The 19,925-nt window shown below is 41.3% G+C and overlaps 1 protein-coding gene across 1 annotated transcript in view; it reads right to left on the minus strand.

The window, feature by feature from the left end:
- The window catches only part of LOC111930226 (cytosolic phospholipase A2 epsilon-like), a 35,378-nt gene extending 15,845 nt beyond the window's left edge, over positions 1 to 19,533 (minus strand). The window contains exons 1-10 of the mRNA XM_023928187.2: positions 18,477 to 19,533; positions 17,165 to 17,254; positions 8,385 to 8,457; positions 5,081 to 5,217; positions 4,478 to 4,609; positions 3,419 to 3,459; positions 1,999 to 2,041; positions 1,115 to 1,172; positions 539 to 705; positions 338 to 424 (exon numbers count right to left, since the gene is read on the minus strand). Of these exons, the coding sequence (XP_023783955.2) occupies positions 338 to 424; positions 539 to 705; positions 1,115 to 1,172; positions 1,999 to 2,041; positions 3,419 to 3,459; positions 4,478 to 4,609; positions 5,081 to 5,217; positions 8,385 to 8,457; positions 17,165 to 17,254; positions 18,477 to 19,025 (1,377 nt within the window). The 5' untranslated portion in view covers positions 19,026 to 19,533. The remainder of the gene's footprint in view (positions 1 to 337; positions 425 to 538; positions 706 to 1,114; positions 1,173 to 1,998; positions 2,042 to 3,418; positions 3,460 to 4,477; positions 4,610 to 5,080; positions 5,218 to 8,384; positions 8,458 to 17,164; positions 17,255 to 18,476) is intronic.
- Between the last annotated feature and the right edge of the window lie 392 nt (positions 19,534 to 19,925).

The raw sequence follows: 19,925 nt of genomic DNA on the forward strand, positions 1-19,925 counted from the left end.
TTTTGTGCCCCAGAAACAACTTTCAGTTTGGATCCTAAGCAAAGGGGGAATCAGTGAGTCTTTGGGTAAACAGGAAGAGATGTTCTGAAGGAAGTATGATATTTTCTTACATCTTTGTAGGTCTCTGTCTCTACTAGTGGCACGTACTGGAGATTGATACAGCAACAACCTGCCTCTGTGGAGAAAACATCTGGAGAAACAAAACTCTTGTTTTCTCAAAGTCTTATCGAAGATCAGAACACTTCTGATACTCTTAGCAGCCATCTGGGACAACAGTGTGAGGAACTGTTTCTGTTTGAGTGACCCTTTATTACCAACACCTGGAAGCGATGCTTACCTCTGCAATGGTCGTTTTCCTTCCCATGGGCAGCGAGTTCAGCATCACGACTGGGGAGCCCGTCTCTGTGCTGTACCTGCAGGACCACTGGCAAAACAACATGTTTTAGGACAAAACCAGGAATGGGTTTACCCTCTCCTTCCTCCCACTTTCTTGAGAGCCACTGAAAATCCCTCCATCACCGAGGCCACTCCAACATACAGGGTGGTAGCGCCTCTTCTTTGGCAGCATGACATCCAGTGTTGGCTCTGCATACTTGATGTAGTGGAACTCGATGGGACACGACGGGCTGACAACTCCATTGGGGCCCAGCATGATATCCTGAGTCCCCTGGAAGGAGCCCTTCACAGTGAGGGAAAGTTCCTTCTCTAAAGTAGCAAAACAAAGAGCATGACAAACGTTAATACGATTAACCAGAAAAATGTGCTAGCTTGATTAAAACTGGGGTGCAGGTGGCACAGCTCTGCCCAGAGAAAAGTGCTGGAACTAAAGTGAAAGGAGCAAAGTGGATGCTCTTCTGATAGAAAGGGGACTCTGAATATTCCTGCTGTGATACAGAACTGGGATTTCAACCTTATTGCGCATTTAATAGCCCTCATTAACATGTATCTAGATGATGTCATTGTCCATAACAACCTAATGTGTTTACCTGCCACTGACTTCACTGAACACTGTAAGCACTGTTTATTTCACTAACCCATTATATGAAAGGGGCATCTCCTCATACGTAAGCATGCAACAACTACTGGTAAATGGATAACAAAGCAGTAACCTTACTTGATTTTTGCTTCGTCTTCTCTGCCACTTCAACTTCCAAGCAGCAAAGTTCACGACACTGTGAAAGACAGATTGCAGGATTTTGTGAGAAAGACCATCACATCCCATCCTCATTATAGGGACCTGTGGACCCCTCAGCTGGGAGTAACTTGGAGTTCTGAATTCCCTGCATCTCTGGGCTTTTTCCCATTAGCTGCTGACTAATGAAAAGGAAAAACCTTGGAGGGAGTTGTAGGAATCCCATGTGTGACAATGACTTAAGATTGAGCACAGTGAGAGAAATACACAAAGGAAGAAAATCAGGACCATTTTCATGACAGTAGCATAAATACAAAGGGTTAAACTAGGAAATAAATAAAGATATGTCACTGAGAGATCAAGAGTCAGTAGTAGGAAGGGTTTTCTGAAGAAGCATTGCTATTAGCATTTTGGGGATTAATTTTTTTTTTTACTGTGTTCACTCTTCTTCAATATAATGTATTTTTGACAAGTCAGTATTTCATGCAGAACTTACCCACAGAGCATGGCTCATCTCCAAGGGAAGGAAAGGGCTGGGTAGATTATCAAAAAGTGACTTCACAGCCTTTGTATCACTGAGTTCTGATAGACAGCAGTACATTTTTTGAAGTACTAGTACCAGAGAAAAATTCTGTGTGTGTATGTGTGCATGCTTGTGTGTGTGTGGTGTGGTGAAGTATAGGAAAAATCGGAAACAAGGAAGTATAGGACAAATGGGATATCTTCAATGAACAGGTAAATAAAATATCCCATTTTGAATGTATCTAAATAGGAAAGAAAGAGAAAGAATGAGCCTAACCCCCACCCTCCCTTTCCCTTTACATTAAGGAATCATTTAAAGAAAATATCTTGGGAAAGATACTTACCACCAGCACTCCATTGCTAGCAATCATCTCATGAGGACCAGGTCTGGGAAACAAAATGAAAAACATGGATTTTTTTGAGTTAAACAAATCCCTCTCATCTTTACCCAGGATGCTGCCCTTTCTTCCCACTTAAACAAACAAGAGTCTGAGAGACCCCAGCAAGTATGTAACAAGCTCCTTCCCTTGCTTGCATGGGCTGAGCACTGCTCTGAGGAGACTCATCTCTGTACCAAAGCTGAACAATGTGTAGCATGGTTGTTTTTTTACAGTGCAATCATCTAAAATGGAATCTCCTGTTAGGCAGTCAAATTCTTCTCACTGAAACACGTGAAATAAATGTATTTCAGCCAATACACCAGCATGTCCTTGTTGGGAATACAGTTATATGTATTTGCTGGCATGCAGATATTTTGACTTGCACGGGGACCGATGAGGATCACCGAATCAAATTCCTGACCTGCATAGGACAACCCTAAGATTCCCATCATGTGCCCAAGAGCATTGTCCAAATGCTTCCTGAACTCTGGCAGGCTTGGTACTGCGACCACTTTCCTGGGGAGCCTGTTTCAAAGTGGCACAGGGCAGCCAGTACCAATTACGTGGGAAAAAACCAAAAGCTTTCCAGACCATTCAGATGAAGTCAGGAGATGGTGTGGAGCGACTTGATTTCTGGCCTTGGCTCCCTACTAACAGGAGGGCTGGCCTTAGATCAGTCACTTTATTTCTGCCAAGCCTTAGTTACCTTGTGGCAACACAGAGACAAAAATGGTGATTCATGGGTGGCAGGCTGACCATGCTGGAGAAGGAGCCTTACATCCTTACAAGAGTTCCCATCCCATTGTGATTGTGTTAGGCAGAAAGAAAACACAATTACTAGAATTCAAAGAGTACTGCAAGGGAAAACTGGAGGAATTGGAGAGAGACTGAAAACCTAACTAGTATGTTTCAACACTAAAACTGCATCCAATACATAACCTGAAACAGGCAATGGAAAATTGATAGGCAGGAATGCTCACACACTCAGAAAGCCTTCTGAAATGTCCCCAGATAGATAAATCATAGAATCATTAGCTTGGGTTGGAAGGGATCTTAAAAGGTCATCTACTTCCAATCCCCTGCCATGAACAGGGACACCTTCCACTAGACTAGGCTGCTCAAAGCTTCATCCAGCATGAACAGTTCCAGGGATGGGGCATCCACACAGTTCTCTGGATAACTGGTAGATGCATCGTTGAGAGCAGCTAAGCTACAGAACAAGTTAATCAGTCAGGTGTTGGGGACTGCAGCAATAATGTAGGAGAAGGCTACTTTTTTACAGAAAAACCCAAAGCATGACTCCTAATACTGCAGGGTTTTTTGTTTTGTTCTGTTTTATCATTAATGATTTTTGCATTTTTAAAATAGTCTCTGTGTCACTTACGCAACCTCCAATTTGAATTCAACCTCTAGTTCCTCCTTGGCCTGAAAGCAAGAACAAGATATTAAATGAAGCAGCTACATAATGCTTTGTCCCTTGTCTAAACCCAAGTCCCTAATAAGTAATATTGAAGTTACTGGTGGCAATGTGATTGCCTGTGAGAAATACTTCAGACTGGGTGGTCTGAATCAACATTTCAGCCAGATGATTAAATTATTCCTTCCTCACCTTCTGACTTCATGATATCGTCAAAACAACCTACACTTCTATTTCTTGGTGTGAAGCTGCTGCAGAAAAACAGTTTGCAGCTTCCCTTATTTTCTGAATTCCACCCTTTTCTTCCAACTATTCCTGGCACTGTCCTGCCATGACTTACTGTACTGGCTATTATCTTGGAAATTAAACATACTTTACACCCATTACTTTACGGTAATAAACAGAGAACAGTATAAGTGACTGATCCAGAATCAGTGTTATGCAACCCCGAGTAAGGCAGTGCTGATTGTACAAGCTGGTTGTGAATGACCTAGTTTGGATACCAGAATCTGTCCCTGGCAGCAAGAAGTTGCATGTAAGACATTTTGCTGATCTCATCCTTAGATCTCAAAGGGAATCAAGATTATTTCTCCCATTTTATAGACAGGACACAGAAACAGAGGGAATCATTATCCACTCATAGTGGGACACACACTGGGGCAACTTTGTCTTTTGGAGTGACAGTACTCAGATTATTAATTCCCTGGTGAAAAAAGTATACAGATTATTCACCCTGCAACAGGTGTATGGCCTTGGTGTTGCTCAGAGATAGCTCACAATTAGACCCCTTCCCTACTTACTGCACTGTTTCAGTCCTGTGGTCTTTAATAATTTATAAAATATTGCAAAGGGGAATTCAGACTCTTAAATTCAGATTATTTTTTTTTACCACATTTTTGTGCTTATAATTTGAATGGTAATTCATGCACTCATTATTGAGTGCATGAAAAAATTTTGAAACTGTTCTGTAACTCTCCACTGGTTTCATAGTTTCTTTAGCTGCTTTAGTTGCTAAGTTGCTCTCACATCTGGGCTAGGCTTGAAGTACAGGATCACTGTTTTTTCAAGTGGAAGTTTCGCAGTATCAAAGAGTGCACAGAGTAGATGGTCATCTGGAGTAGCAAAATCCTCATCGTACACTGTGAGCTCCAGCACATTCTGGAAAAAGAGGGAAAAGACTTTGTTACAGTTTCTCAGGCTGGACATCATTAGCTCCAGGCAAAAGTATTGCTGAGGATGTACTTGAGAAGAAAAGTTGAGAAATTAAATACCATCCCCCTTTAGAAAAACATACTTAACTGCATATTCATTCTTGCCTAGATCATTTTAATTGCTGAAACAAAACACATTGGCTATACCTATACAGCTGCTTGGGTAACTCCCAGAGTCTGTATCCATCTTGCACTGACTCGTAAGAGTCTCTTGTTACCCTAAAACTTCAAAACCGAGCTTGCTTTCTGGCCCTCCTACGTAGCACCATTGACCAGACACAGGAACTCTGTCATCTCTGCTGTTAAATGCCTTGAGCAGTCATATATCATGTGCCATCTCCTAAATAATTCCTGGACACAGTTCAGGAGATACACAAAATCTTCAGGCTGCCTCAAACAGACAACTTTGGCTCCTTACCTTGACCTGACTCTGGATTCTGAAGTAGAAGGTTTCGTTCCACACTGGATTGTCAGAGTTTCTCACAGTTTTAGTGCGTGACCTTTCACACGTCGCCGTTGGCAGCCACAGGGACACGTAGCAATCAGCCTGGCTTACTGGGGAGGGGAGAGGCAAAACAATTGCTAACATGGCAAAGGCAGCAGTGCTGCAGGATACTGGAAAGGTTACTGCAGCAGCTGGTACCAAAAACAAGCAGAAGTTATTTAAAGATAGAAAAGTCCGATGCAATGTAACTTCTCAAGATTCCCTTCTGAGAGAGAAAAAGCACTGACCACAAGATGACCTAGAAGAGGAGGTGGTTTCTGTCCTTCCTTGCATGACATGTTCCTAAACCAGGACAATAACAGTGATATTGTGTATAAAAAAAGAGGTTGAGAATTTTTTCTTCTAATCAGCCTCTGCAGTTTCTCAGCCAACAAGCTTGCACACACACACCAACCCCTGAGCTGCTGTCTGGTAAGAGGGGCTGGGACCCTCCTCCACTTTTTGAGAACTGAAAAACGTCTTCATCTCTGCCTTGCTCTCAGTGATCTTTTTTGTGATGGTTTGTGAAAGGAGCTGCAGAACTACACCTGCTGTATGAGATGGCAGAGGCTTCCTCCAAAAGGAGCTTATTGAATGAGACATTGGAATTTAACTAATTGCCACCTACAAGAAGAGAGAGACCAAGTCTCTCTCCTAAAAGGCACCAGGAGAAAGTAGTGAAGGATTTTACATCCCCTTTCTCACAGGCATCTAAACTGAGGTATAGCTCAAACAGCTACAGACAAAAATGCCATTTACTGTGTTTCTTCTTGGAGGTTATGCAAGGTACTTCAGCACCCTGAAAATCTCTCTGATTCTGTTCTCATCAATAAAATGATCAGCTATTATGTAATGCAAAAGGTAACCAGCTTTGGGAATGGATGTCCTGTGATGTGAGACTTTTGAGAGACAAGTGATGGCAGCAGAAATGGAGATGATCCTGCAGCAGCAGGTAAGGACTCTGCAGGCAGGGCAGGGAACAAGAGCTTGCACACTGACCTGTGGGGACAAGCAAAATCTTGCCTGTCTGCAACAGGACCCTTTTTTATCTTCTTTCCTTTCCTTCTCCACCAAGTTTTGCCCCATGTCATCCTACAGCTACAGACCATCTCAAACTGGTTTGAGGCTGCATTTTATGCTGTTGAAAGTTTTCAAGAAGCCTTGCTGCTTTTCTGTCTGAGTGACAGTGGAAAAAAATCCAGAACTGCTTGAAAAATTATGTAAGCATTGTGATAGGTCAATAGATACCTTAATTATTGCTTTCCTCCTTTTTTAAATTATAATGCAAAAACAACAGCAACAAAGTTTAATTCTGTCAATCTTTTTTCTAAAAAAAGTTGTGGAGAAATCATGATATTCCTGAGTAAAAAAAAAAATTCTTCTGATGGAAAAGTTTGTTTGGAAAATATTATGTAGGCCCTAGCCTTCTCCCCCTCCTGCTCTATTTCACATCTTAGTTTGGCTTTAAAAATGAGATTCTGGCAGCAATTTCACTGCACCTGTCTAAAGTCATATCATCTGCTTTAATTCTACCTTCACACCACTCTTGTTTCTTAGTCTCCTTGTGAAAAATTCCTCCTTATTCTTATTCACTTTCTTTGCCTCTTCCTTTTTCGTAGTGAGAGCTTCCATGCCCTCCTCAATAATTTCACTCTTAAGGAGTGTAGCCTTTTCAGTCCCCCTGAATGTAAAAGTTGTTTTAGTTGTTATTCTGTTTCCTCAAGTGTTATTTCTTTTTTTTAATCTGGGAAATTCCATGCAGACAATACTGTTTTGAAGAACTTTGAAACTGCAAAAATATGCATTCGAATATATCTGGAGAATCTAGAAGTAATGCTACTGATTTTAAAATGCATTAAAAGTGATTTTTGGTAACTACTATATGACTTTGGCTTTATCATTTGAGATCAATGACTGATGGCTGTTTGGCTGGCAAGTACTTTATTCTGCTGATGTGATTCATCATTCCTGTATCTTAACTGTACTTTGAGATACAAAGCATATCAAGCAATCCTTAATTATATGAGTAGATGCAGCCAAACTAGTCAGCTGTGTATTTAATGCAAAACGTTGCCTCAGTTCTGCTTGCACAACCTCTTTCTATAACCTCATTATTTGCCTGGTTGCCTGACATGCAGATGATCTGAGTCCCTGATGAGACCTTTCAGTGTTCTTGCTTCACCACACATGTGCCACAGCTGTGGACCAGGAGGGAGGTGCAGAGCATGCAGCCCAGTGATGTGACCTAGGATACAGCTGTTGTCTCCCTCAGTCAGCGCTGTGACACAGGGAAGTCCTCTGGTGCACCTTCCAGAAACACACGTGACAACCACAAGGCAAGATGGGAACAGTACTGCATGGCAAATCCAGATCTTTGTCTATCAGAAGATCTTTCCTGACTCTTCATGCGCAAGACATTATAGAGCCAATCACTGCAGCTCACAGTGAAACAGGAGAATCAAGAGAATCATGAGGGTTACATCATTTCCCTTCCGTGCTCACTCTCAAACTAATTTCAGCATCCTTCCACAGGCAGTCACGTAAATCTATTTACTCAAATAAAACAAACAATTAACGTGTCTATTTTGTGTGAAACACCTCTCCTCAGCACACATGTGGATAGTCCATGTTCTTCTACAAAACAGTGATGTTTTCCTTTCCAACCTACTCCCTTCCCACCACTTTCCTGCCACGAGACTCACACTCTTGCACAACTGCAAGACTCCTGCAGAAGCCTTAGAAAGGACGGGGCATCCAGCCCTCAGAACAGTTTTTTTCCACTGTTCTTTCAGGGTAATTAATGGTGGCATTAGACTGGTGGTAATGATTGTAAAAAGCTTTTTCCTGTTCAATTCATCTTTGTCAGAGTGGAGATTGAGGATGTTGAAAAGGTTTGCTCCTCCCAGCCACATTTTCCAAGGTGCTACTACCCATCAGCAGAATTACCCCTTGTTTTTGAAAACATGGAATGGAGTCTTTCATCTACCTCTGACAGAAACTCTCCTTTCTTTGACAGAAAGTACTTATTCACAGAAACACGTTCAAGTCTTGAAACTAGTGAGAAAGCAGCGGGAGAACAATGAAACAGCAGCAAGCAGCAAGGACTGACCTGGTTTGTAACAATTAATTTACATAAACACTGGGTTATTTCAGAAACACTAAGAAAAGATTGTTACAAAACTATAAAAAATATGATTTTCCTGTTTCCTGAGCTACCACTAAGAATGGAGATACTCACAGGCATCCACTCGCCGGAGATTTCTCATCCGGATGATCCTGACGGTCAACAGGTAGCAAGGAGAGGATTCTATCTAGAGAGGAACAATAAAAAGGGGGTCTGAATAAGCCTTTGGTGGGAAAAAAGTTTCAAATGTGCAAATAAACTGTGTGCCACAAAGCACAAATACAGTTAGTAAAACTTGGGTCAATTATCTCACTATTTTGCAGATGAAGCTTCTGTTTTTAAAAATTTCTTAACATTTTATATATTTCACTGTCTTTTCGTTTTGTTGCTCTGAGACTCCAGATGGCTCATCCAAACAGAAAACACAGGAAAAAATCCCTGACAATTTACACAGCCTGTGAGACACTTGCAAAACCTTTCACTTTGAAATTGCTGAGTCTAGACTACAACATAACTACAGTGAGCCTCTTGAACACTGATGTGTTCATTGACAACCATGACAACATTGACAACCATGATGAAGTTGTCAAAATGCCATCAGTTTTAATCAGAGTTGCAGTCAATCCCCTTAGTAACCACCCATACAGTCCCATAGCATTGAAAAAAAGTGCTCTGGAGAATATCTGTTGTTGTGGACTCCCATGGGATAAACCTGAAGCACCACTTTTTGAGAGGTGTTTTTGCTTTCTGCTTCAGAAACATAGATTTCCTGCAATTTACAGTTGTACAAGAAAAGGTGTAACAGTAACTTGAGCTTTTGTAAATCACGACTATGAGACAAGCCAATGGCTGAAAATTGTTTCCAGAGGATTTAGGATCTAAAGATTTAGGTATTGGTTGCCTTTGGAGAAAAATAAAAATACTACCTTCCACCAAAAAAAACCCTGAAGACTGAAAGTGGTTAACTTCCTTTCTTCCCTTCAAATATCTCAGCCTTAATCTTCTATAAAGCAAGTCTCTCCAGGTTTTGTGGCTGCAGGGACCTCTTCCTACTTATTATTATAAGATAAATGTGAGTTCCTCCTTCTTAGGAAGACGATTTCCTGCTGGCTCATTCCATAAACTTGTCTGGCTCAGAGCTATCTGCAAAAGGCTATTTTGACCAAGCCAATAAATAAATCAACATTTCCTGTGGCTGTGACACATGGTTATTTCCTCACACTCCTAGAAATATTTCCACCTGCATAAGTGGTTACAGAAAAGCCCCACAAATCATTCTTTTTGAAAATTGCTATTTTTATCAATAGGTTTCCTCTTTTTTAGGAGAATCCTTCTATTTCTGTAACACTTCAGAGACTTCCTATAACAACTATAAGCAAGCAGACAAAATAGATGTTAAAAAAGAAGCTGGAAGAACCTCACTTAAACCAACTTTTTTCTCAAGAGAACAGAGCAAAAGGGTCTATTTACAGATGGAAAAATAATTATGCCTCTTTCATCACAACAAATTACTTTTTCCAATATGTGATTAAAATCCTTTATTCTCTCCTCTAACATATCATGTTATATTAAAATCTTTTTACAGAGTTCTTAAAAACCATTGCTCTTTCCACTCCTCTTAAATGTGTCTCTAGAATTCTGTTTTTTTCTTTTTTTAGTACTTCTTCATGAAATTCAACCTAGGAAATCTATTTACCTTCTATTTCAATTGTTCTCAAAAGAGAATAACCTTACAGAAGCTGCAAAATTTGCAGACAACTGGTGGAAGGATATGTCCTCAGAGCTACTCTGTGCAAAGACACTGGTTCAGATTTTAGAAATAGTATAGCCATGTTAATACAGTTCTACACCCTGTTAATTTACCCTTCTTCTCAGCTGGGTAATTAGCAAAGGTGGATCACCACACTCACATGTTAGGAATGGGTTTAGGCACCTCAGCATATGCCCTAGAAGGCAGAAACTCATTGTTCCTTAGGATCTACATAAACATGGGGGAAATTCTGGCAGGCATTTAGCTCCAGATTGCGCAAGGTGCTGCCAGCTCCTGGATCAGCTCCAGCAACACTTCCTCTGACAAGTGGCATTGCTTGAGTGAGAACCAATGAAATCATCATTTGCAAAGCAATTTGTGATTCTTAGACCAGTGAAAACTTGGGTTGGGATTTAGGGTTTTTTTTAGGGAATATTAGATGGTTTCTGCCATGTGATCACCTTCTTCCTGGTTCCCACGCAATGACTTTCTAACATGGTAGCCAGATTTTCCCTGTCCGGTATGGGGAAATCAATTCTCAGACATGCAGGATTCACAAAAGGATTTACTGAAATTTAAAAAAAAAATTTAAAAAAAATAAAAAAAATTAAAAATCAGTGGTTTAACAAGCTACAGAAATCAGGATGTGTGCTTGCACTAGGGGAGAGGCAGATGCCATCAGCCAGTTGGAACCTGAGGAAAAGGCAGGAGCCAGGCGTCAGTCATCCCGACAGCCCCGGCACCTGCCGGTGGTGGTAGCAATGACAATAGGGAGGGCATAATTCACCTGGTGATCAGGCCTTGCTAGTTCTTCTGCTCCCAGGAGGATTTGCTATTTTAATTAATTCCAGTAACATCTTAAACAAAAGAAATATATTTAAATAGTAACTGTGACAACTATAACATGACGTACCAGGGTCTAGTTATAGAGACAAAGAAAATAGCAGTCACACATGTATAAAACAAAAGACAGAGGTTCTGTTATTCTGCTTACTTAACACCTACTATGATATTTTTAACAATAAAAAAAGAAAAAAAGAAAAAAAGAAAAAAGAAAAAAAGAAAAAAAGAAAAAAAGAAAAAAAGAAAAAAAGAAAAAAAGAAAAAAAGAAAAAAAGAAAAAAAGAAAAAAAGAAAAAAAGAAAAAAAGAAAAAAAGAAAAAAAGAAAAAAAGAAAAAAAGAAAAAAAGAAAAAAAGAAAAAAGGCTGCTGCTATATAATGAGGTTCCACATACAGAGAGGTTTCCACCACAGCAAACTGTCTGCTTGTCTTCAGTTTGGTGCTGCCCAGCTTGTGCTTGTGTGTGTAGCACATCTGTATGCAGTACAGCACTCTGAGGTGCCAGTGCATGAGTAGGGTGTACAGTGCTAGTTTCCCTGAAATCCCAACTAAATAAAGTTTTACTGGGATTCTCCAAACAGCAACTCCATCTAGTGCAGAACAGACCTCACAGTCTCTTCTTCTGATTTTATTGTGCTTCCCATAAAAAAGAACAACATTGACACTACTTGGCACTAAGTTACTATGTTGGTACAAGTAAGGGATTCCTCTGTCATGTGCATGATCCCCACTTTCTCCTAGCTGAGGAGTAAGAATTTGAAAACAGAAATTTCTCTATCATAAGCACTCTGGTAATGCAGGCTGTCTGCATTCCTGGAACATTTGTACCTCTGCAGGTCTATCTCAGGCCTCTTTAAAGTCATGCTTCTATTCAGGTGTTGGTATGTATGGCATGCATCCATCTCAAGAAGCACTGCTGTAAATTACTCCACATTTAGCTGTAAAATACATCCTGTCCCAAGTGGCTGTGGAGCTCTAAAATGGCAGGACTCCTTAATGAGGCAAGAGTCCATGAGAGCAGGGAGTGACTCTACTTCTTTACCTTTTTCATTTTTTTAACTTGGTTTTCTCTTGGTAGCTTGCTTTCTTCAGCCTTTAGGCTTCTTCATCTAACAGACTCTGCCAGCATGGATGATTGCTAGCTTCATCTTTCCCGCTTTCAATACCAATAGTATGAATATTCATTCCTTCACTTATTGCAGACTACCCCAGTCACACAATTCCACAACAGTATTGTCAAATGTGTGCTGGGTGAATGCTTTTCAGGTTTTTTTTTAGTGTTAGGTACTTGGTTTACAACAGATGTTTCATCAGATAGCAGAATATTGTAGCTGCCTTTCCAAAACAGAGACCAACAACACCGATCCAGAGAAGAGAACTTGAACCTTCAGGAACAGTCAGTACATTCTCAGACTTGATTGTTGCTCTTTTTAGATTGGTATTTATTCCAAAGCAGTTATAAACTAACAGAAGAATAATGCAGAGATCCTAAAATTCACATTCAGTCTGTGTGTGTGAAAACTGTATCACCATCAATAAGCAGGTATCCTCCAAACAGACACTCAGCTGCTGATTTTCTATGACATTCAATGTGGAATGTCTTCCATCTGGTCTCATGAGTAGTGGTCTTTGTAATGCTGGGTGCAAAACTGTGATGAGGAAGCAAAGAAAACTATGTGCCACAGTGCACTGGTACCATTACCTATTTGAGTCCAATTGCATTGTGTAATATTCCACAAACCATCCTGCAAAGATCAGACAAGCTTTAAAAATACCTTTAGCACAATCAAACCTTTTACAATGACTGAAAAATCCCTGAAAAAACATGTGTCATCTATGTATATGTCACCTTCCTCTCTATCCACACATTATTCCTGCAATCACCCAGGAATAATTCCTCCATGTGTTTCCATGTCATCTACTAGCTCAGCAGCCTTTCCTGGCAAAGATATCTTCCTTGCCTTGTCTAAGCTATTCCTGCATTCCTGGCCCAGAGAAGCATTCTGCTGAGATGAAATCACTCCCAGGATGTTGCAGGGCACTCCTTTCTTCATTTCCAAGTGCTAATTTAACTAGACGGTAGCCAGGGACCAAATCATTCCTTGCTGATGGTGCATCTAGAGCTGGTGGTGTGTGAAAGTCTATCTTGAGCTGCCTGAGAGTCAGGTCTCCCTACAGAGTGCATGTGAGTTTTTTACAGTTGTAGTCAGGATGCTTCAGGCTGTGAACATCACTCACCAATCCCTGCCCCAGCTTGCTACAGCCATGGGATGCTGTGGGATGTGCTGGGATCCCCTGTGGCAGGCTGCCCAGACCTGCTGCTCTTGGGCACCTCTCTGAACTTCTTCCTCATTCTTGACAAAATCAGGCTCCACGACGGAAAAGATGCTCTAATTGCTTCCTTCCTTCACCTCCTCCAGGCTGGGGAGGGCACCTCAGCCGAGGGCTGTGGGGCTGTGCGTGGGCATGCTGCTGATACTGACGATCACTGCTGCCACAGCAGCGCTTTTCACAAGCTGTGTGTTTCGTGGGTTTTAGTAGTACAATTTCTTCTTCTCATCAGACCATCTTTTCACCAGGAGTAGCAGAAGTCTTGGTTGGATATCAATGAATTAGAAATACCCACACCCAGATGGAAAAGCCCCTTTGGGGCATACAGCCACAGAAACCCTGGCTCCAGCAAGGGAAATTTTTCCACATCCACAGAAGCATGACAGGTATATGCAAGGTCACAAGAATTGTATCCTTCAGATGATTGCTTCCTCATACATATATCCATCATGGGACTCAGAAAACTTTTGAGGAATGACACATTATACTGTGCTTGGAAGACATTCCCAGAAAACAAAACCTCAAATACTGATCAACACAAGATGGATACTCTCACTGCACAGTGATCCTATAAAAATGCGGAGATGTATAATATTTAATAAATAATAGCATTATTTATTATTTCTATTACTTATATAAATCTGCAGAGATGTATTATTTGATTGGTAATTCAGGCTAGATGCATAGCTCTTTCAATGCTGTCAACATTACCTTCATGTTTTAGTGTTTGCAGATGTTTAACAATCAGACTTCTTCAGATTTTGAAAAACAGATCTATTTGAAAACTTTAACTGTTCAACTGCATGTTCAAAATTATTTCCATATGTGAAACTGTATCCAGAGCAATTGTCCATCCATAAAAAAAAACCAGTGCCTTTCTATAGCCCTCCCTAAGTAGAACAAATATGACAGAAAAAAACTAGGCTGAGCATGAACCATTTGAGCTTTGAGACTCTTTAGACCTAATTCCAGATAGCTGTATGATTAGTGATAATGTCTGACAGCTGTTGAACATTTCTGGGTTCTTATCCCCATTACCACAGGCCATGCATTGCACTCTGGAAATCTCTCTTTCTGACTACCAGTTCTCAAGGGTATTTATAGGTCTATCTCAGGTACAGATGTTTTGCATTTTTGATGTCAAATATGGATTAGACAAACCATATTTCAAAGCTTTGAGCTGAGATGTGTCCTCATTTGATTTTATGAGGTTCATTTTTGAAGTGGGAGGCGTGCTGGAACATGTAATTTCAGCAGTCTGTATTTTAGGCAACCCCATACCAGCACTCAGGGTGGCAGAGGAGGTACCTGGGCTCAGACCAGCTCTGCAGCTGAGCAGAGCTGCTGCTGCTGAAGCCATGCTGCTGCAAGCAGTGGGGGCTGGGGGTGGCTCAGGAGTTGTTGACTCCTGCCTTTCCAGCTGATGCTGAGGCTGGGGCTGGAGCTGCTCCTGACAGCAGGCTCTAGCCCCTGTGGGAGTCAAGGAGCCCATCCCCAGCAGGGACCCAGCCCTCCTGCCTGCCTCAGCTCCTGTTCACATTGCCAAGCCCAACCTGCACCAGAAGCAGATGTCACAACTTGCTCCTATTCTTGCTCTGCAGTGTGGCAGCTCCCCACTCTTCCCATGATCTCAAGGGCTGCTTCCAACTCCCAAAACCCAGCAGAAACCAGAGTTCCTGCTTTGCACAAGGGTGAGAATTTATCCTGTTCCTCTTCTGCTTAAGGGCAGCAGCTGTCCCAGCTGCACAAACCCTGAAAGAACAAGAAGCCCATATCTGGCAGGGAAATGAGGTATGACTTGACCCAAGAAGTGATGCATCTTAGCCTTATTAAAACATGGCTCATGGTGAGTTTAGAACTATGCATCCAATTGTTCCCCTTCCCTCACATGCATTATTATATGAAGCCTGCTGCAATTCTCAAATATTTTGGTATAAACACTGATGTCTGAAATACCAGAACTGTCTCCTCCTGTTACTTTAGCGTGGATCTAAGTACCAGCCTAGACCCACATAATACAGATTTCTTAACACAGATAAAAATCAGCATGTTGATGCAAAAGACACATGCAGTTGCTGACAAATGCTGTCATGTATTTCTAACAGACAATTCCTCTGAGCAAGCAGATACCCTCATATTTAAGTTTTCTGGCAGTTTCAGTGGTGAAAAATTAATATTTGAGAAAAAACTAGGAGGAGAGAAAAATGTATATGCATCCTTTACATGAACATATGATTGTTGATGTAGCCTGATAATGATCATGCAAGTGCATAGGATGGAGAGTGGAATTGTGAACACAGACAAAAACAGCACCTCTGTAACAACATGCAAAAACAACTCAGTCCATCACCAATGCATTGTCATGAAATTTGTAATTTTATACTGTAAAAAAGAATCCTTCAGTATGAGACAGGACCAATATAGTGGTCTAGAAGAAGGTTATGGATATATCAGATGATTCTTTTAGTCCGCTACTGTCACATCTGTAGCATTGAAATTTAATGACCATTAAATATCTTTGATCTTAAGTCTATATCCTGAGCACACAATGGAAAAACAAACACATTACTGTGTGGGATTAAGAAATGGAGACAAGTTACTTGTCAGATGTATAATTATTGTAAGTAATTATAACCCAGGAGCTCAAATCTTTTTTCTTCCTCTCATCATGCTTTTAAGTTCCTGACCTCTTGTAAGGAACAGATATTATACCAAAAACTGATCAATAAAATTTTTCTGCCTGCTTTTACTATCTACATAATTCTTCATCCTAGACATGGTCCAGAATTTTAGTATCTCCCCAGGCTGTAGATACCAGACACTGCAACCTAAATATTTGTAAGATGAAATACCACAAAGACCCTAGACTTATTATACAATATATCCTGTGAAAATACAGTCTAATCTTTTAACACCACTGGGGTTTTTTTAATAGTAGTAATCCTAATGCTGAGAAAACACAATAGCTAAATTTTGAAGAGTGCATGTGAAAAAACGAAGAATATTGTGAATATGAATTAGAATTTGTTTGAATTTGTGAGCACCCAAATTGCAGCAGAACTACTTGGTAAGCAGCTTATTACAAAGCTCACCTGTGTGCCTGTTCACAGTATGATTTCAACTTTCAGACAAAGCTCCATTTCAGCTTCATTTTGCCTCAGTAGAACTTGTCTGCATGAACAATAGGGCGAATTTTCACAGAATTATCTGCCTCAGAAGCAGGCACTTCACGGGACAAAATTGTTATATGAATCATTCTTAAACTTCTCCATTGACAGATAGGAAATAATGCCCAGACTCACTGAACAGTAGCAGAATGAGAACTCACATCAAAACCAGTAATTTCTAACAAAAAAAAAATCTTTGGCTGACACTCATGCACAAGAAATAGCCCTATCACTCATTTTACAGAATCCCACTACAGTTCCTTTCCTGATGGAGCACAGAAGTTGCGAAAGATCAGGGTTCAACAGTCCAGGACCGCCTCATAAATTGCAAGGATGAAGATCACACTACCAAAGCCATTGGCAGCAGAGCATGTCTCACTGTCACTTTTGGTCCTTCCAGTTACAAAAAGTATTGTGGAACAGAAAGCTCACCTGTGGATTTCTCTTACAAGTAAGTGAGGCACAAAAATACTAAATATTCAGCCTGTTCAAAATAAAATGTAACAGGAATAAAACAAGCAATTATGGAAACTGAGCCACCTGGTCTACTTGAAGGTGTCCCTGCTCACTGCAGAAATTTGGAACAAGATGATCTTTAAAGGTGCCTTCCAACCCAAACTATTCAATGTTCTATGAAAATCATAAACATAAGAGGAATGAAATTATTCAATTAATAGATTTACGGGCATTTCCCTTTAACACTCAAGCTGCTGCCATCATTCTTTATCTACCTGAGACTTCTCCCCTTTTGAGAAAAACAAAAGCCTTAGCATTCTTTGGTTCTAAATTCTCTTGTTCTTAATACCTTGAAATCACCTTGGTCTGGCCCAGTGCTGTCAGCATTCCTTCTTTGCCATTCACCATCTCCCAAGGAACCAAGCCCTGAGCTTCCATCCTGAAGAAAGGAAGAAAAACCAATAAATTATAATGTTTAAACAACAGCAGCAGCATTACCAGGATAGATAATTAATTTCTACTTGCAATAATTTATGATGAAACCTCGATTAGAAGGGCTGTTGGTTACGCCCAGCTGTGTTACCGCACTCAGATTAATGGACAAACCACCACATATTTTGGTGCACACTGGCACAAAATCCATGTCAGGGGTACCCTTTCAGTGAGAAAATGAATGAAGACTATCACAGCTGTAAGATATCTAAAAGGTGTCTCTATATTAATCCAGTGGAAAAGGTTTGCTTTTTGTTTTGAATGTGAACTTTTGGCAACCTGTTCCTGCTCTTAGCAATACTAAAGCTCAGTTTAAAATATTCCAGAATATTTTCTGTGAGTTTGAACACAGAATACAAAACACTGCAGTTGTAAAATTTTAAATCTAATGTTTCAATCTCTTTCAGGAAAGAGAAGCTCCAAAACACCTCTACAGTGTAGGGTGCCACCTTTTGAAGCACTTTATAGAGCACCATTAAAGGACAGTATCTACAAAGAAATGTTTAAAATATTCTGTTTGCAAAACATTTCCTGAAGTGATGTGCCTTCATCCAGCCAGGGAGCACACAAAACAATGCATAATGTGCTACAGTTAAAACTAAATGCAAATCTTGAAACAATGCAGAGAATGCAAAGCAAAATGAAAAAATTCAGAACCGAAAAGGTAATGTGTAAGTGAAATTCAATTCTCTATTCCTGGTCTCTATCCTGCCCTTATCCCATTTTCAGTAACAAAAAAAATGTGTTTGACACGTTATTATACATGTAAAATCCTGTTATTTATACAGAAATATGAAAATTTTAATAAAAGTAGCATTTAATTGCAGAAGAAAACAGGCTGACAATTCAGTCCCCTGAAGGATGTTTCTCTCCCTGTTAATTTTTTCCCCCTTTCTTATCTTTTTTTGGCCCTATACTACTCTGACTTCTCTCATTTTGTCTATGAAGATGAGATCTTTGGCTCTGGTGGATTCAGAAGGACTTTTTCCACTGACAGCCTTGAAGAGAAAATTTCAACTTAAACTCCTTCAGACAGAGGAACTGCTGTATAGTCCCATCAGACAGCAAATTTGCACGCTAGCTTGAATACAAACACACTCACAAAGCAGGATTTTGTTTTCTGTCAAATGCAGAGGACCTTAAGTGAAACTTTAAAGCTGTTTTCTTACCTGTAGTGCATTTGATGGTATCATGGTCTTCCCTTTATTCATGTAATAGAGTGTTTCTGGCACCTCCATGGGCAGCAATTCTTGAGACATGTTTTCAGGATCTACTCCGGGCTCCTCCATGGGCAGGAATCCTTTAGACATGCTTTCAGGATACAGTCCTGGCTCCTCCATGGGCAGGAATCCTTTACACATGCTTTCAGGATACAGTCCTGGCTCCTCCATGGGCAGGAATCCTTTAGACATGTTTTCAGGACATAGTCCTGGCTCCTCCATGGGCAGGAATCCTTTAGACATGTTTTCTGGATCTACTCCTGCCACCTCCATGGTCAGGAATCCTTTAGACGTGTTTTCAGGATCTACTCCTGGCACCTCCACGGGCAGCAATTCGAGAGAGATATTTTCAGGCTCTACTCCTGGCACCTCCGTGGGCAGCGGTTCTAGAGACATATTTTCAGGATTTACTGCTGGCACCTCTGTGGGGAGCAGCTCTAGAGACACGTTTTCAGTGTCTGCTCCTGGTACCTCCACTGGCAGCACTTCCCAAGACATGTTTGCAGGATGTACTCCTGTGGGAGTCAATGACTTGTTATTTTATAAAATGACCCGAGGCCCCACCCATCTCATCTCTCTAAGTAAAGGGCTCCCCTCCCACTGCGAAGGCAGTGGAGCACCGAGGATAGAGTGCTCCAGGGGAGGACCTTACAGCACCACAGCCAAAAGGAATCTGGTACCTTCCTCTGGCTGGGAACCTCTCCCAGCCTGCGCCTGCCCCACGGGTCCTGCACTGCTGCCACCCTTTTCTGTGTGTGCAGAGCCTCAGAATGGAGGGTGCTGCCACCGAGGCCTGCTCCTTCAAACCCACTTCTTCCCTGCCCTGAGCAGGGACGGCTCCTGGCTGGGGGAAACTGGACCCTGAGAAAGGCCATCTGAACAGCTGGTGGTGATTTCCCTGCCTGCTGGCACAGCCAGTGCACGGTGGTCAATGTCTCTCTGTTGGCAGGGGGACCTGGGCTCGGTGCCTGCAGAGGGGCAGAGCCCTGTGGCACACAGGAACCCCTGGAGATGTCCATCCCACCACCTGACAGATCACTGCATGGGCATGCAGCTCCCAGATCTTCCTGGGCTGCTCCCGTTCCTTCCTCCCAGGGGAGAGGACACGGTGTGGGTGCAGGGCCCAGACTTCGTTTTTCAGGGGTGATCTGTAACTAGAGGAGGTGATTTTGGCTAGGAGCAGCAGCAGCAGAGTGGGATAGGACAGCAGGGGAGAAGGAGGTGGATGCTTGCAGCGGGTAACAGATGTCTTGAAGTCAATGCCTATGGCTCCAGGCATGACCCAGGATTATTTCTGCACCCCACAGTATCTTAAATACAGCAAAAAAGTGACAAGAAAATACATAATAACTGTGCAAAGCAGGTAAGAGTTATGCTTTTATATGTTTTCCAGAGAAA

The sequence above is a fragment of the Cyanistes caeruleus genome, chromosome 6 (genome assembly GCF_971803275.1).
Source record: "Cyanistes caeruleus chromosome 6, bCyaCae1.hap1.1, whole genome shotgun sequence".
NCBI classification, from domain to species: Eukaryota; Metazoa; Chordata; class Aves; order Passeriformes; family Paridae; genus Cyanistes; species Cyanistes caeruleus.